Below are 26,023 nucleotides of genomic sequence, written 5' to 3'. Positions count from 1 at the left end.
ATGGATCCCAGAAGGCAGACTTAAGTTACAAAATATATACACCTGGAGTTTATCCCATAAGGAGATAGTTCCTTTGTCCTCTCTTGGCTGGAAGTGAAGAGAGCATCTCAGACTAAGAAGATGTTTCTTCTTCAAAGAATGGAGTCAGAGAGAGATATGGCTGCCTCCCCTGTGCTATTTTGTTACCTGCATAGGTGAGGTCACCTCTGGCAACATGTAGAGGAAGTTTGTCCCAGCCCAGGAGGAAACAGAAAGTTCTGACTGGCTGGTCCAGACACCCCCTTTTTATGTCCACTCTAGGAATGTTGTATTTGACTGCTCTGTGTTTCACATCCCACAACACATGTACATGCCTCAGCTTGGAGGCATGATGATGGAGAGATGCCCAGGCAGGAAGGATGTAGTGTTGCAGCTTCCTGCCAAAGCAGACCAAGAAAGTGATCTCAAATGTTACTCAAAGTGGCAGATAAAAGACAAAACAGTGACCAGCAACACTGAAAACTGGATACTCTTCACCACTGTATTTGGTCCCATGACCCCTTGGAGCAGTGACTAATAAAAGACCAGAATTATTGTATTTTTTTATTTGTTTGTTTTAATTTTATAATTACAAAATGTTGCTTAAATCATACATCAGCCAAGTCATGTTACAGTGGTACCTCGGTTTAAGTACACAATTGGTTCCGAAAGTCTGTACTTAACCTGAAGCGTACTTAACCTGAAGTATGAGTGAAATTGGTTCTGGAAGTCTGTACTTAACCTGAAGTGTATTTAACCTGAAGCGAACTTTCCCATTGAAAGTAATGGAAAGTGGATTAATCCGTTCCAGACGGGTCTGCGGAGTACTTAAACTGAAAGTACTCAAACCAAAGTGTACTCAAACCGAGGTATGACAGTATATAGCAAACATTGCCATATTTTAGCATGCTAAGAATATTCATAGCTTTCATTTCATCCATTTTCTTCAAATTTCAGTATAGACGTCTGGACGACAATTTTGTTGGCTTATCTGCAATGTTCAGATTCTTTCTTACAAGTAATTTAGTTCATGACCATGGAATCCCACACTTTCCTTAACCACTGGCCTTTGGGAAATTACGGCTTATCCAGGTTTTGGTATGACTATCCAAGCTGCTATCAACAGTGCTTTCTTTACTATACACCCAGTGTTTTGCCCAATACTTTTCTCCTATACATCGATTGAAAGAGGAGTTGGCATTACCTCCTCTGAGCTACCTTTTTGGGGGGGGGGCGGGTGCAGCAGAGACAAATGACTGTCTATGGCCTTTAGTCAATACAAAAGATGATTTATTTGCAATCCACATTAATTTCATTCAAGAGAACTTCCATACTTGGGTTTATTTCGTATGTGCAATCAGCCATGTACTTTGTGGGTCTCAACACAACAATACAAAGCTCCTTGTAGCAGGCGATTTGTAAATGCTGCTCCTTACACCATTAGGGCAGATTCTATCTATGATAATTTGACACATGCATGGTGAATGGAATGCTATTTTGGTATAGTTGAATTTGTGCAAACCACATTAGAAGTTGCTTGAAGAAACAGCTCAGCACTGCAATCATCAAAGGATGCTCTGTTTTGTGTTCCTCTGCTTTCTAAGTGAAGGGGGAGAGCAGGGCCTTATTATTTGCTCTGGGAGAAATGGCTGATCACCTCTCTAGATGAATTTAGGCACCTGTTCAGGACAATTATTTTTGTATATGTTTTCACAAAGATGCTCTCTGATCTGAGTTACTTTTACAATGCAGCTGTTGAAATGGTAACATTATTTTATATTTTTGCTACCATTACTATTGGTTGTGAGCTGGTTTGGAATTCCTTTTGATATAAAGTTCAGGATATAACTTGCAAGGAGCAGTGGGGGGGGAGGAGAGGACTCCATCTTCTCATTTACATTAAGACTCCTGGTAGGGGACTCTACTGAGCCATTAAAAGAGATTGGAATCCCTATTTTACTCATAAATTCACATTGAAAAGGTGGGGGTGAAGGAACCCATTGTTTAAACTGCCGTATTTGTAAACAGGACAGGAGTAATTAAAGAGCATTATGAGGCCATTAATCTGCCCCTTGGCTTTATATACCCAAAGATGGAGAATGGACAAAACAGCAAGGTTAAATTCAAAATAGAATAGCTCCATCTCACATTACACACAGACACAAGCCCCTGAAAGCAAACACACTAAGAAATAATATTAAAACTCGTCAAATAATATTGGCAGGCTCCTCCATTTTATCTGTGTGTATGAACAGAGCCCTTCTCTTCACATGCATCATTTACCCCTCTTTTAGGCATTTGCTACTGAAAAGAAAGCAGGCTAGTAGAGCGATGTTATTGCAAACAACTCCTGTGTATCCATTAGGGTTTCTTTATAGAGCTTGCCCTGCACCTGCTGGTTCTATCAAATTATCCCTATTCTTTGTGCCTGGCACTATGCTGGAAATGCCTGTAAAAGCTGCCATGACGCCTCTGGGCATCTTTCAGACACCTCAGAACCAGGCCAAGCCTTCCAGCTAAACACTGAGCATCTCTGGGTTGATCTTGTGATGTCTGAATGCACTTGTTTGGTGGTGCACAAGGATACTGCCTCCCGCCTTCCTTCCTTCCTTCCTTCCTTCCTTCCTCCCTCCCTCCCTCCCTTGATCAAATGATATCAAGGCCTGACAAAATCCTGTTAGAACAGCTGATATTTAGCCAGGAAATAGAGAATATAATCAGAATGTTTTAATGTAGGTAAGAGGTCTTCAGGGTTGATGCTCAAAGCATGTGAGCTGTTCTATAGGCTGGTGTTCAGGCACAGAAAGGTAAACATTTCTGATGAGTCTTCTCAACAGATCCATGTCATACAGAGTGCTATTTTTGAGCACTCCTCAGCCCTAGCTGTAGTTGGTTCAACTGCAATGTCATTATCTGATTCCACATGGCTGTAGTTGTCTTTCAGCTAGCTCCGAGAAAACACTGTGCTTTGAAAGTGGGAGGGAGCGGGGGAGAGAAAAGGAGGTTTCACAGCAGCATTGGACTAGAAATGACATATTCAAATTGACAGGAAAAAAAATCAAATATAATAGGCTTGGGTAGATACTCCTTCACCTTGCTCCTTCTCCTCTCCCTTTCTCGTGAATGCTGTGCGGAGGGCAGTTAAATTTGTTCCACATGCCACAGTGTCAGCAAAGGAATGTAGAATCTTTGCACAGATGGCACAGTCAAAGTTCGCTGAGGCTGTCCTGTTCTGACCTACTTCCTTTGTTTATGTTTTCATTCAACTCTGAGCATCTTGTATCAGGTCTGGAATATCCAGAGCCAGGTGTCTTATGCCTATAAGCTGTGCTTCCCTTGGCTTTTGGCAGATAAAATAGACTCCAAATTTGTCTCTTTAGTGAGGCAGGGGGTCATAATTTGCTTAAAGGCAAAAGAGAGCCTCAGAAAAGAACTGTGGTTTTCAAGAATGAAAATCAACTCTTTCAGTCCTGTAAGATTCTGGGTTCAAATGGGATGCTTTTCCCAAGCTCTTCTGTAGGACTGGAGGGGTGGAGCATCTGTTTGACTGAATGGGTACCTGTTTCTGCAATTGCATGCATGGGGCAGGCCTCAGTCACACTGATGCAGTGGTAGAGTGTATGAGAACCGGTAGACCAAAGCTGAATCCTGCTTAGACAGATACACTGTGTGTGAGTGGTTCACAGATTCGAGAACTGGGAAATTTGCTTGTTCTAGACTGAGTTGCACTCCCTCTGGATGAGCAGGTATGCAGTTCAGGGGTGCTCTTTGAACCATCATTTGTCCATTGAGCTCCAGCTGGCCTTGGTCACAAAGAGCAGCTATCACCAGCTATGATTGCTGCACCAACTGCACATCTTTCTGAACAGTGACAATTTGGCCACTGCAACACATTGTCGAGTTTAGACTATTGGGTTTTTCTGCACTACATGGGGATTTCCTTGAAGCTAGGATCCAAGGGCTACAGTGGGTGCAAAATGCCTCAGCCAGAGTGGTGAGTGGTGATCCTTATAGAGCACATATGCTCAGGGATCTGCACTGGCAGCCCAGTCACCACCAAACCAGATTTTAATTGCTTACATATTTATATATAAAGCCCTAAACAACTCTGGACCACTGGACCAGGTTACCTGAAAACCATTTTTCTTTTGCACTGCACTGGAAACAAGCTGCCCAGCTCTAGCCCAGCCAACCTACCTTTTTCTTCTCTCTGAAGTGAAAAATAAAATACCTGAGCTCCTCTCAAAGGATGGTGTTCTCCACATTGTTGTAATTCCTGCGGGTTTTTTTTTTTTTTTTGCAATCCTTGCATCTACCTGCCACATATCCTAACTTGGTGAAACATTATTACTGTCACTTATTTACGTTCTAGTCTTGTATTTGAAAAGTTTTAATCAAATAGGATAGAAATATTTCTGTTATCAAAAAGGAATCAGTCAGAACTCACCCTACTATCTAGGGTTCAGAAGACCGCTAGGTCATGCAACAGTTAAATTAATGAAACTATTTAAAATATACAAGATACGTTCAGATATTTGCCTCTTCACATTAATATGCGACCCCTTTGTACATGTAGCACACCACACACCTAAATTTCAAGCAAGGATGGTTACATCGAAGAACTGGGATCGCTACCCCAGAGAGCTTACGATTTGAAAGAGTTTGTGCTTTGGAATCAGTCTCCAGCGACTTGCGAGCGTTTTTCTACAAGCCACTGAACAGAGGAGCCTCCTCGTCCCAGAGCATTTGAGATCCTCCAGCACAGGACGCATCCGCAAGAGGATGGAGAACGAACCGAGGGAGAGCTGCAAAAAGCCTCTCGGTATAGGCAACAGAAAGGACCCGAACGAGAGAGACTCAAGGCAGGCAGGCAGACGTCGACTGTCTCCGCCGAGCCGAGGATGCTCCTTGTCTGCGAGAGGCTCGCCATCCCTTCTTCCCCGCGGCCTCTCCGCCTCTCCGAGCCAGCGGTTCCCTCCGCCCGCATCTCTGCGTAATGACGCGCAGGGAGAGCAGGCAGGCAGGAAAAGCTGGGGAGCAGGAGGAGGAGAAGGAGGTGGGCAGAGCGCGAGCGGGAGGCGGAGAGGAGCCGACCGAGCATTTAAAGCGGCAGCCCAGCCTCTCTTTCGCCCAGTAGCGAGCCCAGGCAGGCAGGTGAGAGCGGCCGGGAAGCAGCGCGTCGACGGCAGCAGCCCGGAGCTGGACCTCCCCGCCCTGCCAGACCCGCCCCGCCCCGCCCCGCCCCTTGGGGGAATCCTCTCTCGCTCGCGGCAGGAGGCGCCCGGGCCCCCCGGCTGGCTGGAGGCTGCTGGAACAGCGGCGAACCCTCCTTTCTGCTCGTGGTAGCCTGGGTGTCCACCATGCTCCAGCCGGGGAGGCTGTGGCAGCTGCTGACTTTGATGAAGTTGCCCTGGTGCCTGATGGAATTCCTGCTGTCGGCGATGGCGCAGGGCCAGGAGATGTACGCCCCGCACTCCATCCGCCTGGAGGGCGACATCACCCTGGGCGGCCTCTTCCCCGTCCATGCCAAGGGCCCCACCGGCGTGCCTTGCGGGGACATCAAGAAGGAGAACGGCATCCACCGCCTGGAGGCCATGCTCTACGCCTTGGACCAGATCAACAGTGACCCCGAGCTCTTGCCCAACGTCACCCTGGGCGCGAGGATCTTGGACACCTGCTCCAGGGATACATACGCGCTGGAGCAGTCGCTCACCTTCGTGCAGGCGCTCATCCAGAAGGACACCTCCGACGTGAGGTGCACCAACGGGGAGCCGCCGGTCTTCGTCAAGCCGGAGAAAGTGGTGGGCGTCATCGGGGCGTCGGGCAGCTCTGTCTCCATCATGGTGGCCAACATCTTGAGGCTCTTCCAGGTAGGGCGCTCCGCGGCGGCTCCAGCATCAGGTTGTTGGCGCCAGAAATGGCCAGAGAGCAAGCCCTGGCACGCGGGCTGGCAGGGAGTGGTGCTGAAGGAGAGCGCCAGCCGCGGGCATGGGAGAGAGCAGCCCCAGCAATGGAAACCAACCACCCAACTTGGCATTGTGCTGTAGAATCACTAGATGCGAGATCCTCCTTAGGACCAGGATGTCCAGCGTTAGATAACCCACCCCATCCCACTTCCCTTCTGCAGGCAGTTCACACGCTCCCATCCCCCGAGGAGTTTGCTGCTCTGCTCTTTCCCTTTCCCAGCGCTCCCATCTCTCTTTTCCCAGCCGCCTCTTCCCTCCTTGGAAATAAGAGGCGCCCTCCCTTCCAGCACGTATCCTCGGGATTTTTCTCCTGACACTCTCTGGATTTATGATCCCATTTTCAAGAATCAATCAGTGAATCAAGACGACGCAGGGGGGAGACGCAAGGCGATGATTTCAATGGGTTTGCATTAGAGTGAAATATGGCTTGGCTAAAGGCAACCGGTTCCCCGCCAAGCTCTCGGTTCAGTGATAGAAAGAGGCGAGCTGTTTGGTGAGGAGGGGGCAGCTTCCACGAAACCGCGAGGAAGCAAGCCCCTACTTTTCGGCTTTGGGGCTGGAGGAATAAACCTGCTGGTTAAAAGGAGGAAAAACAGGGGCACCGCGTGGTGGCGGCACTGAAATCCGTATTCAGCTAGGTCGTCTTCTTCATTGATTTCTGTTCTGGTTTAAATTCCCATCCTTTCCAAGAGTATGTATATCTGTTTCTGTGACACACACACACACACACACACACACACACACACACACACACACACACACACTCGTTTTGTTGGGTGTGGTAGGACAATTTCAATATGGGCATAATCTTTGCCTACCCGAGAGGGTAGAATACAAAGCAGAGTTGGAGCCGATGAATAGATAAGCTCGATTTGGAAAGGGATCTTGTGTGGAACCCAACTCCTTCAATCCAACCGTCCCCATCAGCCTGGACAACAGGTCAGTTTATCTGGCTGGCTAGTCCATTTCAGCATCTGAATCAGCGTGTGCATGAGTGGCAGGGATATATCCCCCTTCTTTCCCCAACTGCGAATGCCCGGAGCCTTTCATTCCTCCCTCGAGTTGTGAGAGATGGCGGAGAAAACCGGATTAAAAGATTGGTGCTGGCGATGGTTTGCGGTGTGTGTGCGCGCGCCTATGTTGCTGCAGTGCTTTGCCCCCATGTGCGCTGGTTTTATTTTTCATGCATTTCTCTTGGCTCGCTCCTATAAACTGAAGCTCCCCTTGCCCCTTCGGATATGAAACTGCGGTTTCGACTGGTCCGTGTCCAGCAATTGCGCCGACGGCACGCGCGTCCCCCTTTCTAGCCCAAGTTGCGCTTCCGAGTTAAACCCATCCCACTAAAAAACAAAACAAACCACCCAAACCACCCCCACCCACCCCCCGTTTCCAAGCTGCCTGCACTCTCCCTGGGAAAGGCGGGAGACAGGACACAATTCTGACTCTAGCAGTCAATGGCCTTTAACCGACAACAAAGGCGTTTTTGCCATTCGGATAGGGAATACTTCTACCTTGGAAAGTGTGTGTGTGTGTGTGTGTGTGTGTGTGTGTGTGTGTGTGTGTGTGTGTGTGTGTGTGTGTGTGTGTGCAATAGCTAATTTGTAAATTGAAACTCCAGATGATTCCATCTTGGACATCAGAAGCACTTGCGTGTTATATGGAGGGAATAAAAAGAGCTCCCGGGAACACAGAGTTGGGGCAATTCTCCGCCGTCCACCCTGTAATTTCGCGTCTAATTGCCACATGGCAACTGTTCCGTGGAAGGCAGAGCGCAGAGAGCAGTCGGCTTTTGTGCTGAGAGCGAGGGGGAAGGACAGGCTGGGCTGCGCTGCCCCGAGCTGAGCGACGCCTCAACTTGTGGCTCGCAGAGTGAAGTTGGGATCCGCCACTTGTCCTCTTTTGGTACCGTTGGGTCCAGCGCGGAATCCACATTCCTCGTTCCGCCAGCGGGGCTGCCTTTCCTGAGGCAGCGATCGCCCTGCTCCGGCTGTTCTCGCCTAGCCTGGGGGCGGTGTGAGGAGTGAGAAATCTTGCCTCTGGGCTCCGTGGCTCTGCACCAGGTGGGAAGAAGGGGGTGGTGTGCAGGTGCTGCTGCCACTGGATGTCCGATTCCTGGATCTTCCTTCTCTCTTCCGTTTTCCCCAAGCCAGAAGTAGGAGGATGGGAGGGCTCAGCCGGCTTCCCCGTTGCTTCTGGCATCTGAGCTTTGCAGGCATCTCTCCGGGAAGAGCTCGCTTGTTCAATGCGGAGCTTTACACCTCCCCAGTGGGAACTGCCAACTTGGGAAGCTCAGCTGCTGCTTCCCAATTCATCACTCACGGAGGGAGCGACAAAGCCACCAGCAGCCACACCAGGGTCCTTCTTGTGACAGGGTGGATCTTCTGTCTTTTCGTTTACCATCTAGTTGTTCTATATAATATGTGGGTTTTTTGAATATTATTATTTCATTTTTTTGTAACAGGAAGATTTTTTTTTCATTTGAAACCTAATGAAACTTTTTTGATGGGAGTTGGAACAGTGGTAGCACGAGAAAAAAGTAAGAGGGGCATGGGCACAGGAAGGGCAACATATTTTTCTAGGTGGGCGAGTTGTGTCCCACATGTTAAGATCTGCAAAAGAAATATATGTTAATCATAGGCATTCAATAATGGGGGTGGGGGCGGCAAACTCCTTCAGATGTCTTCTAAAGCTAATATAATTCCACATCTCCTTGATATCTGATTTTTTTCCACATGGTGGGTGCCACTACTGAGAAGGCCCTCTGCCTCCCCCCCCCTCCCTGTAGCTTCACTTCTTACAGTGAGGGAACTGTCCGAAGGCCCTCAGTGCTGGATTTCAGTGTCCAGGCATACTTTTTTGAGACATTTCCTTCCCACAGCAGTTCCTCCCTTGAGTCTTCTGTTTCATCTATGCAATCATGAAATGTCTGCGTGTTTCCAGTATGTTGATCTTACATAACATGTCAGTAAGGCAAGAGTAAAACATGTCTTCGCAAAATAAATTAAGACACACACATGTCTTTGACATCCCCAGATCTCATTATGTCATCACTCTGCTGCTGCCACCCTGCCAGAAACTGCTGTTCTGGATACAAATATTTTACAGGTGTGCATTACTACAACTTGAGGTTCATATCCCCTCATTCCTCTTCATGTACTGCTCAAGAGTCACATTCCTCATCCCCAACACAGCTGCCTCTTTGAAAAGGTCTCTGGAAATTGACTGGAGACAAGAGAAGAAATGTAGCACTACTATTAGAGTACTGTGTTGCTCTGGATGTGCAACAGGTTAGGGTAGTAGAAGAAAATGTCATGGTTACCACATTTCTTCCTGGGCCTTCAGCATATGTGCGCATTATCACCATATGCTTCAAATGCACTTTGGTGTGTATATTTTTTAGCCAAAGACACTTTAGAGGGGTGGCTTCATCATGTGCAAGAGAGGAAGCCCCCAGTTCAAGTCTCTGTCGCTGCCATGAACTTGGCTGAGTCTTTAGGCAAACTACTCTACCCCAGTTCCCCCATCTGCAATGCAGGGGTTATGATACTGGCCTGACTTACAGAGCTGTGCAATAAAAATGATGGTGATGAGGGTAAGTATGGATGGAGAGTGCTAAAAGACAAAAGTGTCTTGAGTTTATTCTCTACTGCACTTGGGCTAAACAGAGCATTCTTTCAGAATCAAGCAAATTATATATTTCTTTCCGTGCTCCACAAACGATCTGTGTCTCCTCGCAAATCTGTTAGGATCTCGCTCTTCAAAAATATTCATATTTCTCAGATAGTGATTTTAAAAAGCGCAAAACCAAACAGCCTCCCCCATCATTTTGAATTATACTATATACACAAAAGAACCCCACATTTATACATGGGGCATTGGTATAATTAAGAGGGAACTAATATCTTATTTCCCAGGGGAACTGATGTTGCAGGATTCATTGCCACTTGGGAAAGATGGCTATTTATTTACATGAAGGCTTTGAATACCCCCCTGATGCATTTTGTAGTAGTATGTTGCTTGCAGGCTTGGGATCAAATTCAACTTATTATTATTTTCCATTAGAAAAGTTCATTATGATGTACATAAACAGAATATAGAGCATTTTTTATTTCTGCTTTTGGGTAGCTAAAGTTGTAGATTGGAGGACAAATGTCTATGGGGGCCCATAGAGATACATTTCCCATTTTACTGAAGAAGAGCTTTTTTCATTTACCTGCCTAAAAAATCGTTAGCCTAGTTGTTGTCAGATGTAGAGAAGCCAAGAGCCCTAAGTGACCAGGACACTTTGGGAATATTTTGGAGTAATGAAAGAAATGTATTATTTGCATGGTTGTCTGTTGCTGCTGTTCGTTCACTTTGTTGGATGGTTCTTTGCCAATGCTCACCTTGTATCTCAGGAAGCGGTGGAAGAGTTGTTAACAGTTTGTTGAGACAAGCTAGCAACATTCTCAGTATATAACTCTGAGAAATGTATTACATGAGTTCCCCCCTTATGTGCTGTTGCCTGAATTTGGATAGAATGGGAATTTTGTAACATGCCACAATTCCTATTGTGTCCTCCTTCAGAGAACTGTGGTTTGTTTAAACCAGGTGCGGTTAACTTTTTCTAGCGTGAGGGCTACACTGACAATCAGCCACCCCTCTGAGGGCCAAATGCTAGTGGTGGGCATGGCCAATGTATATGTGTACACATACAAACATGCTACACATACAATTCCCATACATTCTAGATTCAGATAGGTAGCCATGTTGGTGTGACACAGTCGAAATAAATAAAACATTGTCCAGTAGCACCTTTAAAAAGGTAAAGGTAAAGGACCCCTGACAGTTGCAAACGACTCTGGGGTTGCGGCGCTCATCTCACTTTCCTGGAAAAGGGAGCTGACGTTTGTCCACAGACAGTTTTTCCGAGTCATGTGGCCAGCATGACTAAGCCGCTTCTGGCGAAACCAGAGCAGCACACTGAAACACTGTTTACCTTCCCACTGGAGTGGTACCTATTTATCTACTTGCACTTTGACATGCTTTCAAACTGCTAGGTTGGCAGGAGCTGGAACCGAGCAATGGGAGCTCACCCCTCACGGGGATTCGAACTGCTGACCTTCCGATCGGCAAGCCCTAAGCTCTGTGGTTTAGACCACAGCACCACCCGTGTCCCTTAGAGACCAACTAAGTTTGTTCTGGGTATAAGCTTTTGTGTGCATGCACACTTCTTCAGATACCCATACAATTCCCATACAGTTTACACACACATACACTCACACTCACCATACATACATTCGCTCCACACAAATTTTCACATAAGAGTATATTGTGGTTTTCCATTACATCAGAACAGGACCATTATCAGATAGGCTTTGCAGGATGAAAACATCTGGAAATGTATACAGTATGTTAATAAATATCATTATAGAAGAGATAAAGGCATTATATAGGTTTGTGACTTACAGAAGGCCTCGGTCCACTATACCTGAAGGAGCGTCTCCACCCCCATTGTTCTGCCCGGACACTGAGGTCCAGCGCCGAGGGCCTTTTGGTGGTTCCCTCACTACAAGAAGCCAAGTTACAGGGAACCAGGCAGAGGGTCTTCTCGGTAGTAGCACCCACCCTGTGGACCGCCCTCCCACCAGAGGTCATAGTTTGGCTTACCATGTCATGCAGACTAGGCCACATTAAACTTTGCAGACTGTAGTAGTAGTAGTAGTAATAATAATAATAATAATAATAATAATAATAATAATAATTTATTTATACCCCACCCATCTGGCCGGGTTCCCCCAGCCACTCTGGGCGGCTTCCAACAAAATATTAAAATACAGAGGGTGTACACAGGGTGGGTGCCACTACCGAGAAGGCCTTCTGGCGGTTCCCTCACTACGAGAAGCCAAGTTACAGGGAACCAGGCAGAGAGCTTTCTCGGTAGTGGCACCCACCCTGTGCACCGCCCTCCCATCAGAGGTCAAAGAGAACAACAATTACCAGACCTTTAGAAGGCATCTCTAGGCAGCCCTGTTTAGGGAAGCTTTTAATGTTAGATGGATTTCTGTATTTTAATATTTTGTTGGAAGCCGCCCAGAGTGGCTGGGGGAACCCGTCCAGATGGGCGGGGTATAAATAATTTGTTGTTGTTGTTGTTGTTGTTGTTGTTGTTGTTGTTACAGTCTGCAAAGTTTAATGTGGGCTAGTCTGCATGACATGGTAAGCCAAACTATGGCTCAGTGAGATTATGGATGGGTGAGCTGCCGGAGAGCTGCTATGCTCCTCTGCGGTCCTTTTGAATAGTATTTGTTCTTCACTGCAGCTCAGAGAGGAGAGGGTTTGACCACAAGTCCTGTTTCAGATGACCCACTAAACCAAAGAAAGGTTTGGGAAACAGCAAAGCAACTGCAAGCATTTCTCTTGGGGCCTCCATTTTTGCAGTGTCTCGCTAAGCCATACCATGTCATGTCATGGGAAACAGGTCTTTGTGCTACCTGTGTAAATAAGCCAGTACAGGTAAAACTTACATGTAATTTCAAGCACAGGGCCTTTCAGTGGGGCCAAGTCTATTCTATGCTGAATGTGTAGTGTGCACTCTTTGGTTTGGGTGCAGGCAGTTCCAACAAAACCCAGTCCCCTCCTTTCATGACTATGGGCCCTAGACTATAAATTGCTGTTGGTGTGCATGGTAATTCCTGCCCCCTCAAGCCCCATACGGTAGCTGCAAGGGGCCAGGATTTTTGTCTAGATCACAGCTGGGGAGGGAAAAGATAAACCTCTCCTCCCCGTGGCCTGTGCACATTGTCCCACTACATGTTACAATTGATTAAAGAGAAGCTGATAAAATAAAACTGTCCCCCAAGGACCTCCTTGGAAACTAGACTTCAGGATGATAAGGAATACTTGTTAATGAGGACTCAATGAACAGAAAGCTCTTTCCAAAAGGCTGGTTGGGCTAGATCTGGGAATGGCAAAGACTGTATAAACCGTCAAAGGGCTTTTCCCACTATCTAGCTGTGGGGCACAATTACCATACCTACCAAGTTGCTGTGGGGGAAATAAGGGACCGGACCGGAAGTAGAAGACCGGAAGTAGTGCTGCCGCCATTTTGGAACTGGGTGGAGCATGCTCAGAAGTGACTTTTGATGCTGCTTTGCCCAGTTCCAAAATGGCCACCGCACCAGAAGTCACACTGCAGCCATTTTGGAACTGGGCAGAGCTGCATCAAAAGTCGCTTCTGAGCATGCTCTGCCCAGTTCTAAAATGGTCGCCGCACCAGAATAAACCGGGGGGAGGGGGAATCCATTTTTTCAGCTGAGAACAGCTAGAAAAGCGGGGGTTTCCCAGAGAATATGGGAGACTTGGCAGCTATGCAGTTGTCCTAGATGGTTTGTCCACACACCTACGACTGCTACTAGGGAACTTGCACATTTTCTCCTTTGGGCCCCTCCCTGTTACTCTCCGTTTTTGCTCACTGAATGGAGATTATGAGCTGGAGACTTCTTTCCCAGCTTCCATTCTCTTTGTTTTCTTGGCTCTGTGTACTATATTAATTTTTATGAAAGTGATATTGATTACACTTGAGATGGCACCATGCTAATAGGATAAACTTGCAGACAATACGTTCTGAGTTTTCTTCTCTAAAAATTGGTTTCACTTGGAGGCACTGATCCATCCTACAAACCGCACCATATCAGATGCTGTTGTTTCTATTTATAGCAATATGCTAATTAATCTCAACGAGTGACAATGGAGAGTGTCCTGGGGATAGGAATATGATGAATTTTGTCATAATATTGAGAGAGATGAAGCATATAATTAAAGCCATTTGAGAAGCATAATACAATCAGAGCGCTGGAGGTGTATGAATATCCTGGACAATCGGGAAGAAAGTGATAGAAAAGAATTTGGCTTTTGTAAGCATGCTCATTTGATCATGAAAGCATAAGAGGCCCACATGGCCTCTCATATCACAGTTCTGTACACATGTACTCCAAGTAAGTATAAGATGGTAGACTTAGTAAACAAACTTTTGCCCTCAGACACCATGGAAGAAGGAAAGTAAAGCCAGCTTTCTTGTCAAAGGCTGGATGAGAAAAGCAAGTTTCCCCTTCCCCCAGTGGCTAACATCTGGTTGGAGAAATGAACTGAAAGTGATAGGCAGGAGAGAAAACAATAGCCATCTACTTTGAGAATGAGATATTCCCAGCCAGTATAAGGGGGTTACATGATCTCAAGAGGCAGAATCCTGTATTTGGCTTCATAATGTTTGACAGAATATGTGTGTGTGTGTGGTTTATAAATACTTATAAAGAAATATGTATCATGGAATGTGATTGCTGGTTCTCAGTATTATTTGCCCAGAAGCTACCAGAAACTAAAGATTCCCAGATGTAAAACTCCATAATTGAAATTCTCTCCACAAGACTAGGGTGACCACAAGAAAAGGGTTGACTTTAATCAATACGGTATGTGTGGGGTGCTTTTCTAACAGCTGTGCTATACAGCAATCAACACTCATTGAACCTGCCCCTACATCTTTATTAAAGGTCTTGGAGCCTCGTTCAACCTAGCCACCCTACATAACACTTGGAAATGATGGCATATTCAAGCAGAAACCGGGAGTCCTGATCATTGCTCATACTACACTACAGCTAAAGAGTGAGCAATTTCTAATCAGCTATCAAGTGTTCCGACTAGAACAGAACTGTGTGTAATCTCTTGCTGAGTCACGGAAGTGCAGGAACTGACTTAGTGCAGAATTCTTAAGTTCAGTTTACTGTTTGTAAGCATAAGGCATCGCAATTTAAAATCACAACGGAAGAAAATGGAAGCGTTGCCTCCCCATTCTGCCCCCACTCTGCTCTGTCGCATTCCACCAACCCCACCCTTTTAGTGATGTCTTTTATGATATTTCTGGATCACTTCTGGGTTCGGCACATGTGTGTGATTGCACACATGTTGGTCATGCCTAAAATGGGGGTTGCCTGTACTGTGTAGGTAGCACATCAACTGCATACTAGCCCAGAAGTGTGTGTGTGTGTGTGTGTGTGTGTGTGTGTGTGTGTGTGTGTGTGTCAAAAAAGAAAAGTACCAAATTGCATTGGAGGTTCGATGTAACAGGTTGTTGTTGTTGCTGCTGCTGTTGTTGTGTCATTAACCTAATTGTGCTGGTTTCACACCTTCCATTCAGACCAGCAGGAATTAACACAAGCATTGACATAGATACCTTGAGGCTTTCAGGTGCCCATTGTGTTGATTCAGCAAGCCTAACTGGGCCTTGAAAAGCTTCTGTTTCAAATCAGACTTTGAGTTGCAAAGATTTTTTTTAAATTACAAATTGGTTTTCTTCCCAAGATTCAGCTGCAGAGGTGGCCGAGACAAATCTGCTTGTGACGATTGATTGGTTACAGAAGAGAAACAAAAGGGTCGTCATGAAAGAATTCAGATGATTAGTTTTAAGCTTACCATTACATTGCAAAATATGGCTTTGTTACCATATGGTCCATCAAGATTCCCACAGAATCTAGCAGCAAATTCAAAGTCACATTAGGGCAGTTTTATCTGTGAATCCCTCAGCTGGAAGTGTTTACCAGAATGCCCAGGGGAACTGGCAGGCTCTGTAAGATTTCATTGTTCCCTTCCCAGAAGCATACTTTTCTCCAGTAACACCATGCTTAATTTCACTTTTGTTTTTAGGTTTTCCATCATATCTTCTACTTTCCCCTCTTTCCCTTAATTGGGACCTTTCACGGCCACAATAGGAGACTTATAGAACATCAGTTCTATCTTCGGAAGTTTCATGTGTCACATCCAAGCAAATGTTTCACATGAGTGCAAAGTCTACCACCCTTTATCAAACTTGGGTCCCCAATGTACCCTCCAACATTTCTCTGATGAAAATAGGGATGCCCCATTCCATAATGATAATTTTACTCTTTATAGCACCCCCCCCGGTCTTACTGGGTTGCCCCATGCCCCAGCCACTCTGGGCAGCTTCCAACATATATAAAAACATAAATCTTTTTTTAAAAAACTTCCCTCTACAGGATTGCCTTCAGACGGCTTGGGGGGGGGGGTCCAGAAAACCCGCTACCCTCCAACATTTCTCCAATGAAAATAGGGACATCCTATGGAAAAGTGGGGCATTCTGGGATCAAATCAGAAAATGGGAGGGCGTCTCTAAATCAGGGACGTCCCTGGAAAATAGGGACACTTAGAGGTTGTGCCCCAGCTGTTGTTGGACTAAAGCTCCCATCAACCCTGATCACTAGCCTAGTCATTGTCTTTGTCATTTACTCCAAATAAGTGATCAAAAGTCATGAGATCTTGATCCTGTTCTCTTTATTTTATTTTATATGAAATTCATGGATAACATACACACTCTTAAATAAACAAAAATGAAAACAATCATATACTAATAGTCTTATGCATGTTTACAGAAATTAAATCTAAATTAAATTTGTACAATCTCTTTTTCCCTATCTTTTTGCTAACATAAAATAGACTTCCTATCATTTCCCAATGCATATAATCTTTCTGATGTTGAATGTACTTATCATTGTTACCTCAATCTTGATCCTGTTCTCAGCCAGCCAAAATCATATTCCACCTTAGCATAGGAGGGTTGCCATGTTGGGGGAGGCAGAGTTCCTGCACTTCTAATCACTGCATCATTGCCCCAGGTGTTTCCCATCACAGCATCTTCATTATGCAAAAATAAAATAAAATACACCTGTTGAATTTCTGCCTGTACGACCACTGATAAATCATGCATAGGAGCTCTGCAGAAAAAAAAAAGTGGTGGCAAAATGTGCATGCCAGTTCACAACAGGGAAGGAAAATAGGACCAGAAAAGCCTCTTATTCTTTGCAGATGAAATCTTTGCTCAAGAAATAGAGATATTTTGTTCAGCATGCCTCAGCAAAACCAATAAACAACAGCTAACCTCAATAATGAGCTAGCATTGCAGAGTTCTGTCATTTCAAGAATCTGGAATTGCAAGTATTTAGGGACATTTTCTTCATGTCCATTCAGTAGTATTTCAGCAAACAAGATGGGATCAAATTCCCACTCACTCAGTGCCTGTACCTGCAAGACTTTTTGCACTTTGAATGCAAAATACATCGGCAGTGAATCAAATGCAAATGTGCCTAGCAGTATTACGAGCACCATTTATCCACAGCAAAGTCTCTGAACTCCAGTATTCACTCTTGAGCCTAAAGAGTCTTGCAGCTGGCCCAGAGTCCTCGAGTGGAACATCTTGAGCAACTCACAATCATCCATCCTCAGTCCAGTCACTAAAACGGTGATAATAATTGCCCACTTCATTGGGTTCTTGTGACTGATAATGCTTTATAATGAGATATGGATTAAAACATTTTTGCACATTAAAGGTCCTATAAAATGTAATTAAGTTTTACAGAAGCCCGTGAAAAACCTGGGCTGCGTCTTTCTTTATCAGCATGCTTTGAATTTTGCTGCTGCTCTAAATGGAACATGGGAAAGGGCTGCATACGGAGTCAGACCATTTGTTCATTTAGCATTACAGCTCAGTATTGTCCACACAGTACTGGGGCCCAGGTGGCGCTGTGGGATAAACCACTGAGCCTAGGGCTTGCTGATCAGAAGGTCGGCGGTTCGAATCCCTGTGATGGGGTGAGCTCCCGTTGCTTGGTCCCAGCTCCTGACAACCTAGCAGTTCGAAAGCACGTCAAAATGCAAGTAGATAAATAGGGATCACTCTGGTGGGAAGGTAAACGGCGTTTCCGTGTGCTGCTCTGGTTTGCCAGAAGCGGCTTTGTCATGCTGGCCACATGACCTGGAAGCTATACACCGTCTCCCTCGACCAATAATGCGAGATGAGCGCGCAACCCCAGAGTCGGTCACGACCTGACCTAATGCTCAGCGGTCCCTTTACCTTTACCTTTATTGTCCACACTAATTTATTGTTAGTCTACAGCAGCTCTAAAGGTTTTCAGACAGGAACTTTTTCAGTTGGTCTTGGAGATTCCTGTGACTTAACTGGGATCTCCTGCATGCAATACACTATTATTAATAAGTATTATTTAATGTTACATTACCACTACTACTACTTCAACTTATTTCATGCTGAATAAAAGCCATCTCTAGGTAACTTACATATATTACATTGCAACTTGACTTACATTTACAACTTGAGCTTCTCCACTCGACTATGACCCTCCTTTTACCAATTTGCAAGTTTAAAAATTTACCACTCGTTTTCTCTGTGTGATGGTAAATGCCCTGTGGGGAGAGGAGAGAGACGGGTGGTGATTCAATGTGAGCATATGTCATGAGCTTCCTTGCAGCAGTGATGTGACTCAGTAGATGTGGAGCTTGCTTGGGGTCAGGTCACAAAGGAAAAGAGCCTCTATCCAGCTACTCGTGATGGGACAGTTGACTGCTTTTCTGCTCCTGTCTCATTAGCAATAGCCTGGCACACAAAAATTAAACATTCTCTATCTGACCATTCTGATGCACATGAGTTCCATGGGAAAGTATAGTGGCATGGAATGAATTTATTCCCACTCTGATTTCTGTGACGGCAGCAGAACACACTGCAGTGCAGGTGTGCAAACTGACCCTTAGATGGATGTTCTTGACCACTGTGGCCAGTGTCTGTCCATTCACAGGAATCATAGAACTGTAGACCTGGAAGGGATCACCACGGTCATCTAGTCCAACCCCCTGCAATGCAGGAATCTCAGCTAAAGCATTCAAGACAGATGGCCATTCAACCTCTGCTTAAAAACCTCCAAAAAGGAGAGTCCACAAACTCCTGAGGGAAACCTTTACACTGTCACAGATCTTACTGTTAGAAAGTTCTTCCTGATGCTATGTCGGAATCTCCTTTCTGTTAACTTGAATACATTGGTTTGGGTCCTACCCTCTGGAGCAGGAGAAAACAAGCTTTCTCCATCTTCCATGTGACAGCCCTTGAGATATTGGATGATGACTATCATATCTCCTCTCAGTCTCCTCTTATCCAGGCTAAACATACCCAACTTCCTCAACTGTTCCTCATAAGGCTTGGTTTCCAGACCCGTGATCATCTTGGTCGCCCTCCTCTGCACACACGTTCCAGCTTGTCAACATCCTTCTTAAACTGTGGTGCCCAGAATTGGACACAGTATTCCAGGGGTGGTATGATCAAGGCAGAACAGAGTGGTACTATTACTTCCTTTGATCAGGACACTATATTTCTGTTGATGCAGCCTAGAATAGTGTTAGCATTTTTTGCTGCTGCATCACACTGTTGACTCACGTTAAACCTGTGGTCCACTAAGACCCCTAGATCTTTCTCACATGTACTGCTGGCAAGCTGCTCTTTGTGCAGCTGGTTCCTCTTGCCTAAATGTAAAGCATTATATTTGTCCCTATTGAAACTCATTTTGTTAGTTTGGGCCCAATTTGTTGAGGTCATTTTGAATCCCGATTCTGTCTTCTGCAGCGTTAGTGATGAGACACCTCTGGTGTGCATAACAGAAGTGTTTCATGTTCCCTGCATGGACACCACAACTTTGAAGCATAACCTTGCACCCAGTTAAGATACAGACTACGTGTGACACCAGCCTGCTAGTTAGGGTGAAATGAATTGAATTATGCTGATAAATGGCAAGGTAAAATTCATTTCCACTTTGTTCTCACAATTTTTTTTCCATCCGAAGCCTGCAGTTAAATCACTGCTTTTAATATCCAGCACACAAGATTAATAAGTCATTATTTTCCTAATTGATTGTGATATCCAGAAACACTTTATAATAGAGTAAATGAAGACTGGGTAGTGATATACACAAAAGAGTTCCTGGCTTAGGTCAAAAGAACTTCCTGGCTACTAGTGCCCCAGGGGCTCTTATATAGTTCAAAAAACCTCTCCATATTATGAACTCTAGTAGTGTGCTAACACAATGAAGGATTCTGAGAAGAGCACCTCCTCTGGGACTCCAATAGGCTGCTAGTCTACAAAGCTCCCGTAGAGAAGTGTTCCCAACCAGGGGCCATATTGCCCCCTGGGAGCCCCCAGGATATTCCAAGGGGGCCGTAGGTGAAAATTGCATAAATGGGGGGCACAACACAAGGCTAGGGGGCAACCAAAATGGTCAAAGGCCTGGAAACGATGCCTTATAAGGAACGGCCTAGGGAGCTGGGTATGTTTAGCCTGGAGAAGAGAAGGTTAAGGGGTGATATGATAGCCATGTTCAAATATATGAAAGGATGTCATATGGAGGAGGGAGAAAGATTGTTTTCTGCTGCTCCAGAGAAGTGGACACGGAGCAATGGATTCAAACTTCAAGATGAAGATTCCACCTAAACATTAGGAAGAACTTCCTGACAGTAAGAGCTGTTCAACAGTGGAATTTGCTACCAAGGAGTGTGGTGGAGTCTCCTTCTTTGGAGGTCTTTAAGCAGAGGCTTGACAGCCATATGTCAAGAATGCTTTGATGGTGTTTCCTGCTTGGCAGGGGGTTGGACTGGATGGCCCTTGTGGTCTCTTCCAACTCTATGATTCTATATAGAAAAGTGGGAAGTGAAGGGGGGAATCAATTTGTTTTTTTAAAAATCTTGCTTGGCTGGCTATCTGCTTGGCCAATCACAAGTGGGTAAGGGAGCAGCCCACCAGGGCCTCGCGCTCCTTTTCGCCACATGTGTTTTCTTGGACCAGTCCTCCTGGTTTGTTTCTGGCAGCAGAGAGCGATCACTGAGGCTCCGCTTTGACCAGCAAAGCCCACAATCCAGAACCCCCAGGTTAGGCAAGTGCAGTGGCAATGGGTAGGGCTGGGCAAGCCAGAACTGCTTGTTGATGCCCACAGTGCTGGGCCCAGTGAGCTTGACTCTGCAAGGCGCAGGGTGCAATCCACCCCAGCACCTAGCTGAGTGGGGTCATCTGGTGCTGCTGACTTGCATATAGCAAATAACTGTCTACTCAGAAGACAGGTGCACTGCGTTCAGTGGGCCTTACTCCCAGGTAAGGGTGTGTCAGGCTATGGTGTTTTTATCTAAGCAGCCTGGATGACAAGATCTTTTTGCACCTGTTCAGTGAGGAGCACTTGCTTAAAAAAAAAATCTTCCATACATACAGAACTCCCTGTGCGCCTTTTGGACTGTATCTGTAGGTTCCCCCCTCTGTGTCAAATAAGTGTGGTTTACTTTTTATAATACATGGAAGATGGATCTCCCTTGGGAGGTTCTGGAACTCTCCTTCCTTGGAGGTTTCTAAGCAGAGGTTGGATGGCCATCTGTCACGGATGCTTTAGCTGAGTTTCCTACATTGCAGGGGGTTGCACTAGAAAGGTGACCCTTGGGGTCCCTTCCAGCAACAAAAGAATTCTACGGGATGCCCAGGTGTTCTACCCAGTTTTCCTACCTGTACTTAGAGAACAGATTCATGAGCTTACAGCTATTAACTTTTCTGCAGCAGCCAGAGATTCTGGAGGAACTGAAACAAAAACAGAAAAAGCCAGCATGAATGCCTGCAGCAAGGCAGCTATTACATAAATGTCTTGATGATCATGCATTATCTATCTACCCATTTGACAAAATGAACATTTTGTCTAAGAAATCATACCTACCACCCCATTCCTATTCATCATGAGTCACGGTGCTCTGTTAGAGGGTTGTCAGGCTCAGATTCAACATCCATTTATGAATGTCCCATTTTTCTGCTTTGATACTGGGTTGCTGATGGAAAACAAACATTTTTGGTGACCTGAAGAGAGATCCTAGCACATGTGTGTGTGTGTGTGTGTGTGTGTGTGTGTGTGTGTGTGCAAATGTACATAAATTCAGAGGCAAGTCCATGACTGAAGCCTTAGCCAACTCATTGTGTTTTGTTTTAGAGGTACACTCTTGCATAATGGACTGAGCTCAGGGAAGGAAAAGAAAACAGATTGATGTGTCTACTGGCTGGAAAGGAATCTGATTTCCAAAAACCATCTCCATCCCCTTTCCTGAATCATAGGAAGTAGAGCTGCCAGGTTTAAAAGGTGCTCCTGAACCTTTAATAGTGGTGTAGCAAGGGAAATTCAGCAGGTGTAACTTGTCACCTGATTTAAAAAACAACAACAACAGTTCTGCCTTCTTTTTCAAGGATTCTAAATTTAACCGATGAATGTACACATGACGAGTCCTACTTGGAGGAGGTTGCCAGTGCCTTGCAAAAGGTAGAAAATAAAGTCTTGGCCTGCAGGAGTTAAATAATGGCAGGTAAGCACAAGAAAATTGAAAAAGAGGACTAGGAAGTGGAATGGCTAGGCAAGTGGTTCTTCTAAGATTGCCAGTCTTTGAACTAATCTCTGTAAGTGCCTAGGAATTATTGGTTTGTGACACTATGGAGGTGGGCGTATCAAATGTGCGCCCTGCTGAAATAACAGAGGCTCCACCTGTATTGATATTCTGCCAGCTTTTAAAGAGGCATCTTTTGACACAGGCCTTTCCTTAATCTCTCAACCCGAGACTTCCGTTTTAATTGCTGTGTTGTTTTAATGGGATTGTTTGATTGTGCATTTTAATTATTTGTGGAAGCTTGTATTTTGAGGTTTGTGTTACCTCTTAGAAGCCTGTTGTAGTGTGTGTGATATATCTCACAAAAAGCTGACTTACATTAACACAAATAGCTCAATTTATTTGCACTAGGAATGGGGAAGTTGTGGCCCTCTAGCTTTCATCAGCCCCAGCTAGCAGGGTTGATGATCAGGGACGATGGGAGTTGTAGTCCAACAACAACTGAGAGCCAGAGTTCCCCACCTTTTGTTTACAGCAGGAACCCCCAAACTGCGGCCCTCCAGATGTTTTGCCCTACAACTCCCATGATCCCTAGCTAAGAGGACCAGTGATCAGACATGATGGGAATTGTAGTCTAAAACATCTGGAGGGCCGAAGTTTGGGGATGCCTGGTGTAAACACTACCATTTTACAGGGTTTCCCAAGCTTGGGTCTCCAGCTGCTTTTTTGGACTCCAGTTTCCTAGGGTTGCCAGACTCAATAGAGGACAGGACTTCTGTGCCTTTAATTGCCCTGCTCTCTTTTGAGTCTGGAAACCTTAAAGAGAAACCAGCAGATCCTTTGTTTAATTTCCAAGCAAAGGGTCTGCTGGTTTCTCTTTAAGGTTTCCAGACTCAAAAGAGAGCAGGGCAATTAAAGGCACAGAAGTCCTGTCCTCTATTGAGTCTGGCAACCCTAACATCCCTGACCACTTGTCCTGCTAGGTAGCAATGATGGGAGTTGTAGTCCAAAATCAGCTGGAGACCCAAGTTTGGGAAACCTGGCAGTATTGTATCTCCATGCTGAGAAGAGCTTCACCTACTGAACTTCTCTCTGTCACACACCTGTTAAGCACAGTGCTTCTGACCATAATAAGGGAGAGGCCCTAATAGGACAGGCTTCGCAGTAAAAGTCTCACAAATACACTGTGCATCTGAAAATGCCATTACTTGCTATGAGTGTTAGTATTCTGCCTGCTCCCTCTCCAGTGTAGAATTAAATCTAAGCCAAATGATGTCATGAAGGAAAAACTTCCCACCATCCTGTTTTCCTTTGGGAAGAGAATGTGTGGGGGTAGCAATTGAGTTCCCTTGGCTAGCTCCAGGTGTTACGAGAACAAAGCAGTGTGCCCAAACATCAGACCGCCAAGCTCAGATTCATATTTTGTGATGGTAAAACCAGGGGCAGTTTCTGAAAAGTGTGATAGTGCTGTCAGTAGAATTTAAATTCATATGTTTTCATAGAACAAAGGCTTGTTGATTGCCTAAAGGAGCCGATATTTTGTTAGCTTCATAGATAACAATGAGGTAATGTAAAAGTTACGATTAGGAAAAGGGATGTTTTTAAGCATGTTGATAATGGATGGCCTAAGTTAAAAGCATTTGTATAATAATTGCCCATTTCACAGAGAAGCAGCTGTTCTTGTAGATCAGGTATGATTACTAACCCCATAAATTGGGAAAGAGGCAATATAAAAGTTGATTTCTTAATATGCCTCTCTGCCAATATTTCTTGTTGTGTGTATTACAAATTGTGCTTGTCCCTTGATGATTTGAAATGTCAGGCTTTGTCGTTTAGACTCCAAAACTTTAGGATGCACACCTGGTGATAAAATACTGCTGTTGCTTTTAAGGAGAACGAGAGTTTTGTGATTCCCCCCCCCCGACTTCTTTCTTGACACCTTTTAATTTGGGGTTCTGTTCTTAGCCGTCTACATGTATCCAGTCCTTAGCCAGGAGCAGCCAAGGGTGGCTTCACCAACTGAATTCCATAACTTGGTGTTTGTTGTTTGAGGCCTTTTAGCTAAACATGTGAATTGTCTCCACTGAAGAGCATTTAGGATGCAGTGAAGGGATGTTGGCGCTTTTGTCTGTGGTGCTTGATCTCTCATGTCTCCGCAATGCATGCCTTAGTCATACCTTAGTGTGAATAATTACAATAATCACAAAGACCATAAGAGGTATAGGGGCTGGTTCTCTAGGCCCTTGACATAGTGAGTAGTATATGGGGGGTGGGGATAAGATTCACTTGTTGCAGGCTTGCCTGTCATTCCAACCTGACAAAAACCTATTGAGTCTGTTGGCAGCCCAAAAGTCAGCACAGACAGTCCTTTCTTTTTGCGAATATGTTTCCTCCACACTTTTGATGCGTCATATCATGATTCAGCGGGATGGCTGAGGCAATGGGTCTCATGTTTCATAGCTCCTGGCAATGTGGCCACACACCAAAGGAAGGTTAGATAAACTGGCATTTGATTAAAAAGGGGGGGAAGGCGTGTCTAATGCAGGAATGGAGTGGGGAGCAGTTTTCTATCAAGGGCCGCATTCCCTCAGGAGTAATCAGTCAGGGGCCACATGCTGTTGGTGGATGAGGCCAGAGGGGCACACGTTTTCTCTCTGTGTGTATTTTGTGTTTTTATATTGTGATTTTATGTTGTAAACCCACCTAGAATCATAGAATCACAGAGTTGGAAGAGACCACAAGGGCCATCCAGTCCAACCCCCTGCCAAGCAGGAAATACCTGATACCTGCTGGTATATGGCAGTATACTATTACTACTGCTGCTGCTACTACTACTACTACTGCTACTACTACTAATATTTTGGTCTTCCCCTCCTTTCCCTGCCCAGTGGGTCTCCAAGGGATGAACAGATTGTTCTTGTGAAAGGTCTGAGCTGATTGCTTCCAGGAGGTGCCCTCCCTTCTTCTCTTCCTCCATTGATCCATTTTGCTTTGCCCCCTGCCGCCCTGCTCTCCCTCTGGACTCCCCACCCGTGGAATTAGGATAAGGTCACGTGTGGCCCTTGGGCTGTATCTTTCCCGCACGGATCTCATGAGGGAGGTGTCAGCATTTCTTCCCCTGCTAAACAATCTGCATAGACAGATGGCGGAGAAGGTACTTACTGATACTGTACAGTAATCCACCCGGTTAGAGTAAAATGGAATGGCAACAAGCTGCTGCTGACCTATCTATCTTACAATAAATTGGCAAGTGGATCCAACAGCCTTCTGTGTTTCTCTCCCCAACCCTAGTTTTGCCAATTTTTATGGACTCTTGTAATTGCTCAAGTTAATAGTTCCATTTTCGTCTATCTTGCCCTTTCCCGGAAACTTCATAAACTTCATAAATTGTGGAATATAAAGACAAAACACTTCAGTAGTTCTTTAAAAAAAGAAAAGGAAAAAAAGCTTTCATTGGGCATATTGAAGGCACTGTCTCAGAACAAGCTTCAAGCATATCAAAGACATCTGGCCACAGTTGTGCATTTTATTCAGCGCACCAAAGGGGAATGCTGTTCCTTGGTGTTTTTATGCAGCGCTCATATGCAACATACACACTAAGCTCCTTTTGTGGCTTGAGAGTTAATGCTGAATGGATTGAATAAAGGCAACCTGCAGCAGCTTTTGGGGTAGCCATGTTATCAGGGTTGCTTACATAGACACAAAGCAGAAAAAGTATCCAATCACCTAGCTATATCTGTGTGCAAATACTATTTTTCATAAAGGAAGGAATGTAGCCTTGTGGCAGCACACATGCTGTGCATTGCAGAAGGCCC

At 45.2% G+C, this 26,023-nt stretch overlaps 1 protein-coding gene across 2 annotated transcripts in view; it reads left to right on the top strand.

The window, feature by feature from the left end:
* Positions 1-5,045: 5,045 nt before the first annotated feature.
* The window catches only part of GRM7 (glutamate metabotropic receptor 7), a 405,590-nt gene continuing 384,612 nt past the window's right edge, over positions 5,046-26,023 (top strand). The window contains exon 1 of one of the 2 annotated variants that reach the window (XM_060271366.2): positions 5,046-5,888. In XM_060271366.2, the coding sequence (XP_060127349.2) occupies positions 5,379-5,888 (510 nt within the window). In that variant the 5' untranslated portion in view covers positions 5,046-5,378. The remainder of the gene's footprint in view (positions 5,889-26,023) is intronic. The other variant, XM_088662372.1, reaches the window with a different exon arrangement.

Source organism: Zootoca vivipara, chromosome 2, assembly GCF_965207765.1.
Source record: "Zootoca vivipara chromosome 2, rZooViv2.hap1.1, whole genome shotgun sequence".
Taxonomy (NCBI): domain Eukaryota; kingdom Metazoa; phylum Chordata; class Lepidosauria; order Squamata; family Lacertidae; genus Zootoca; species Zootoca vivipara.
Note: the sequence above shows the minus strand (reverse complement) of the source record. Positions and strands in the feature narration are given on the sequence as shown.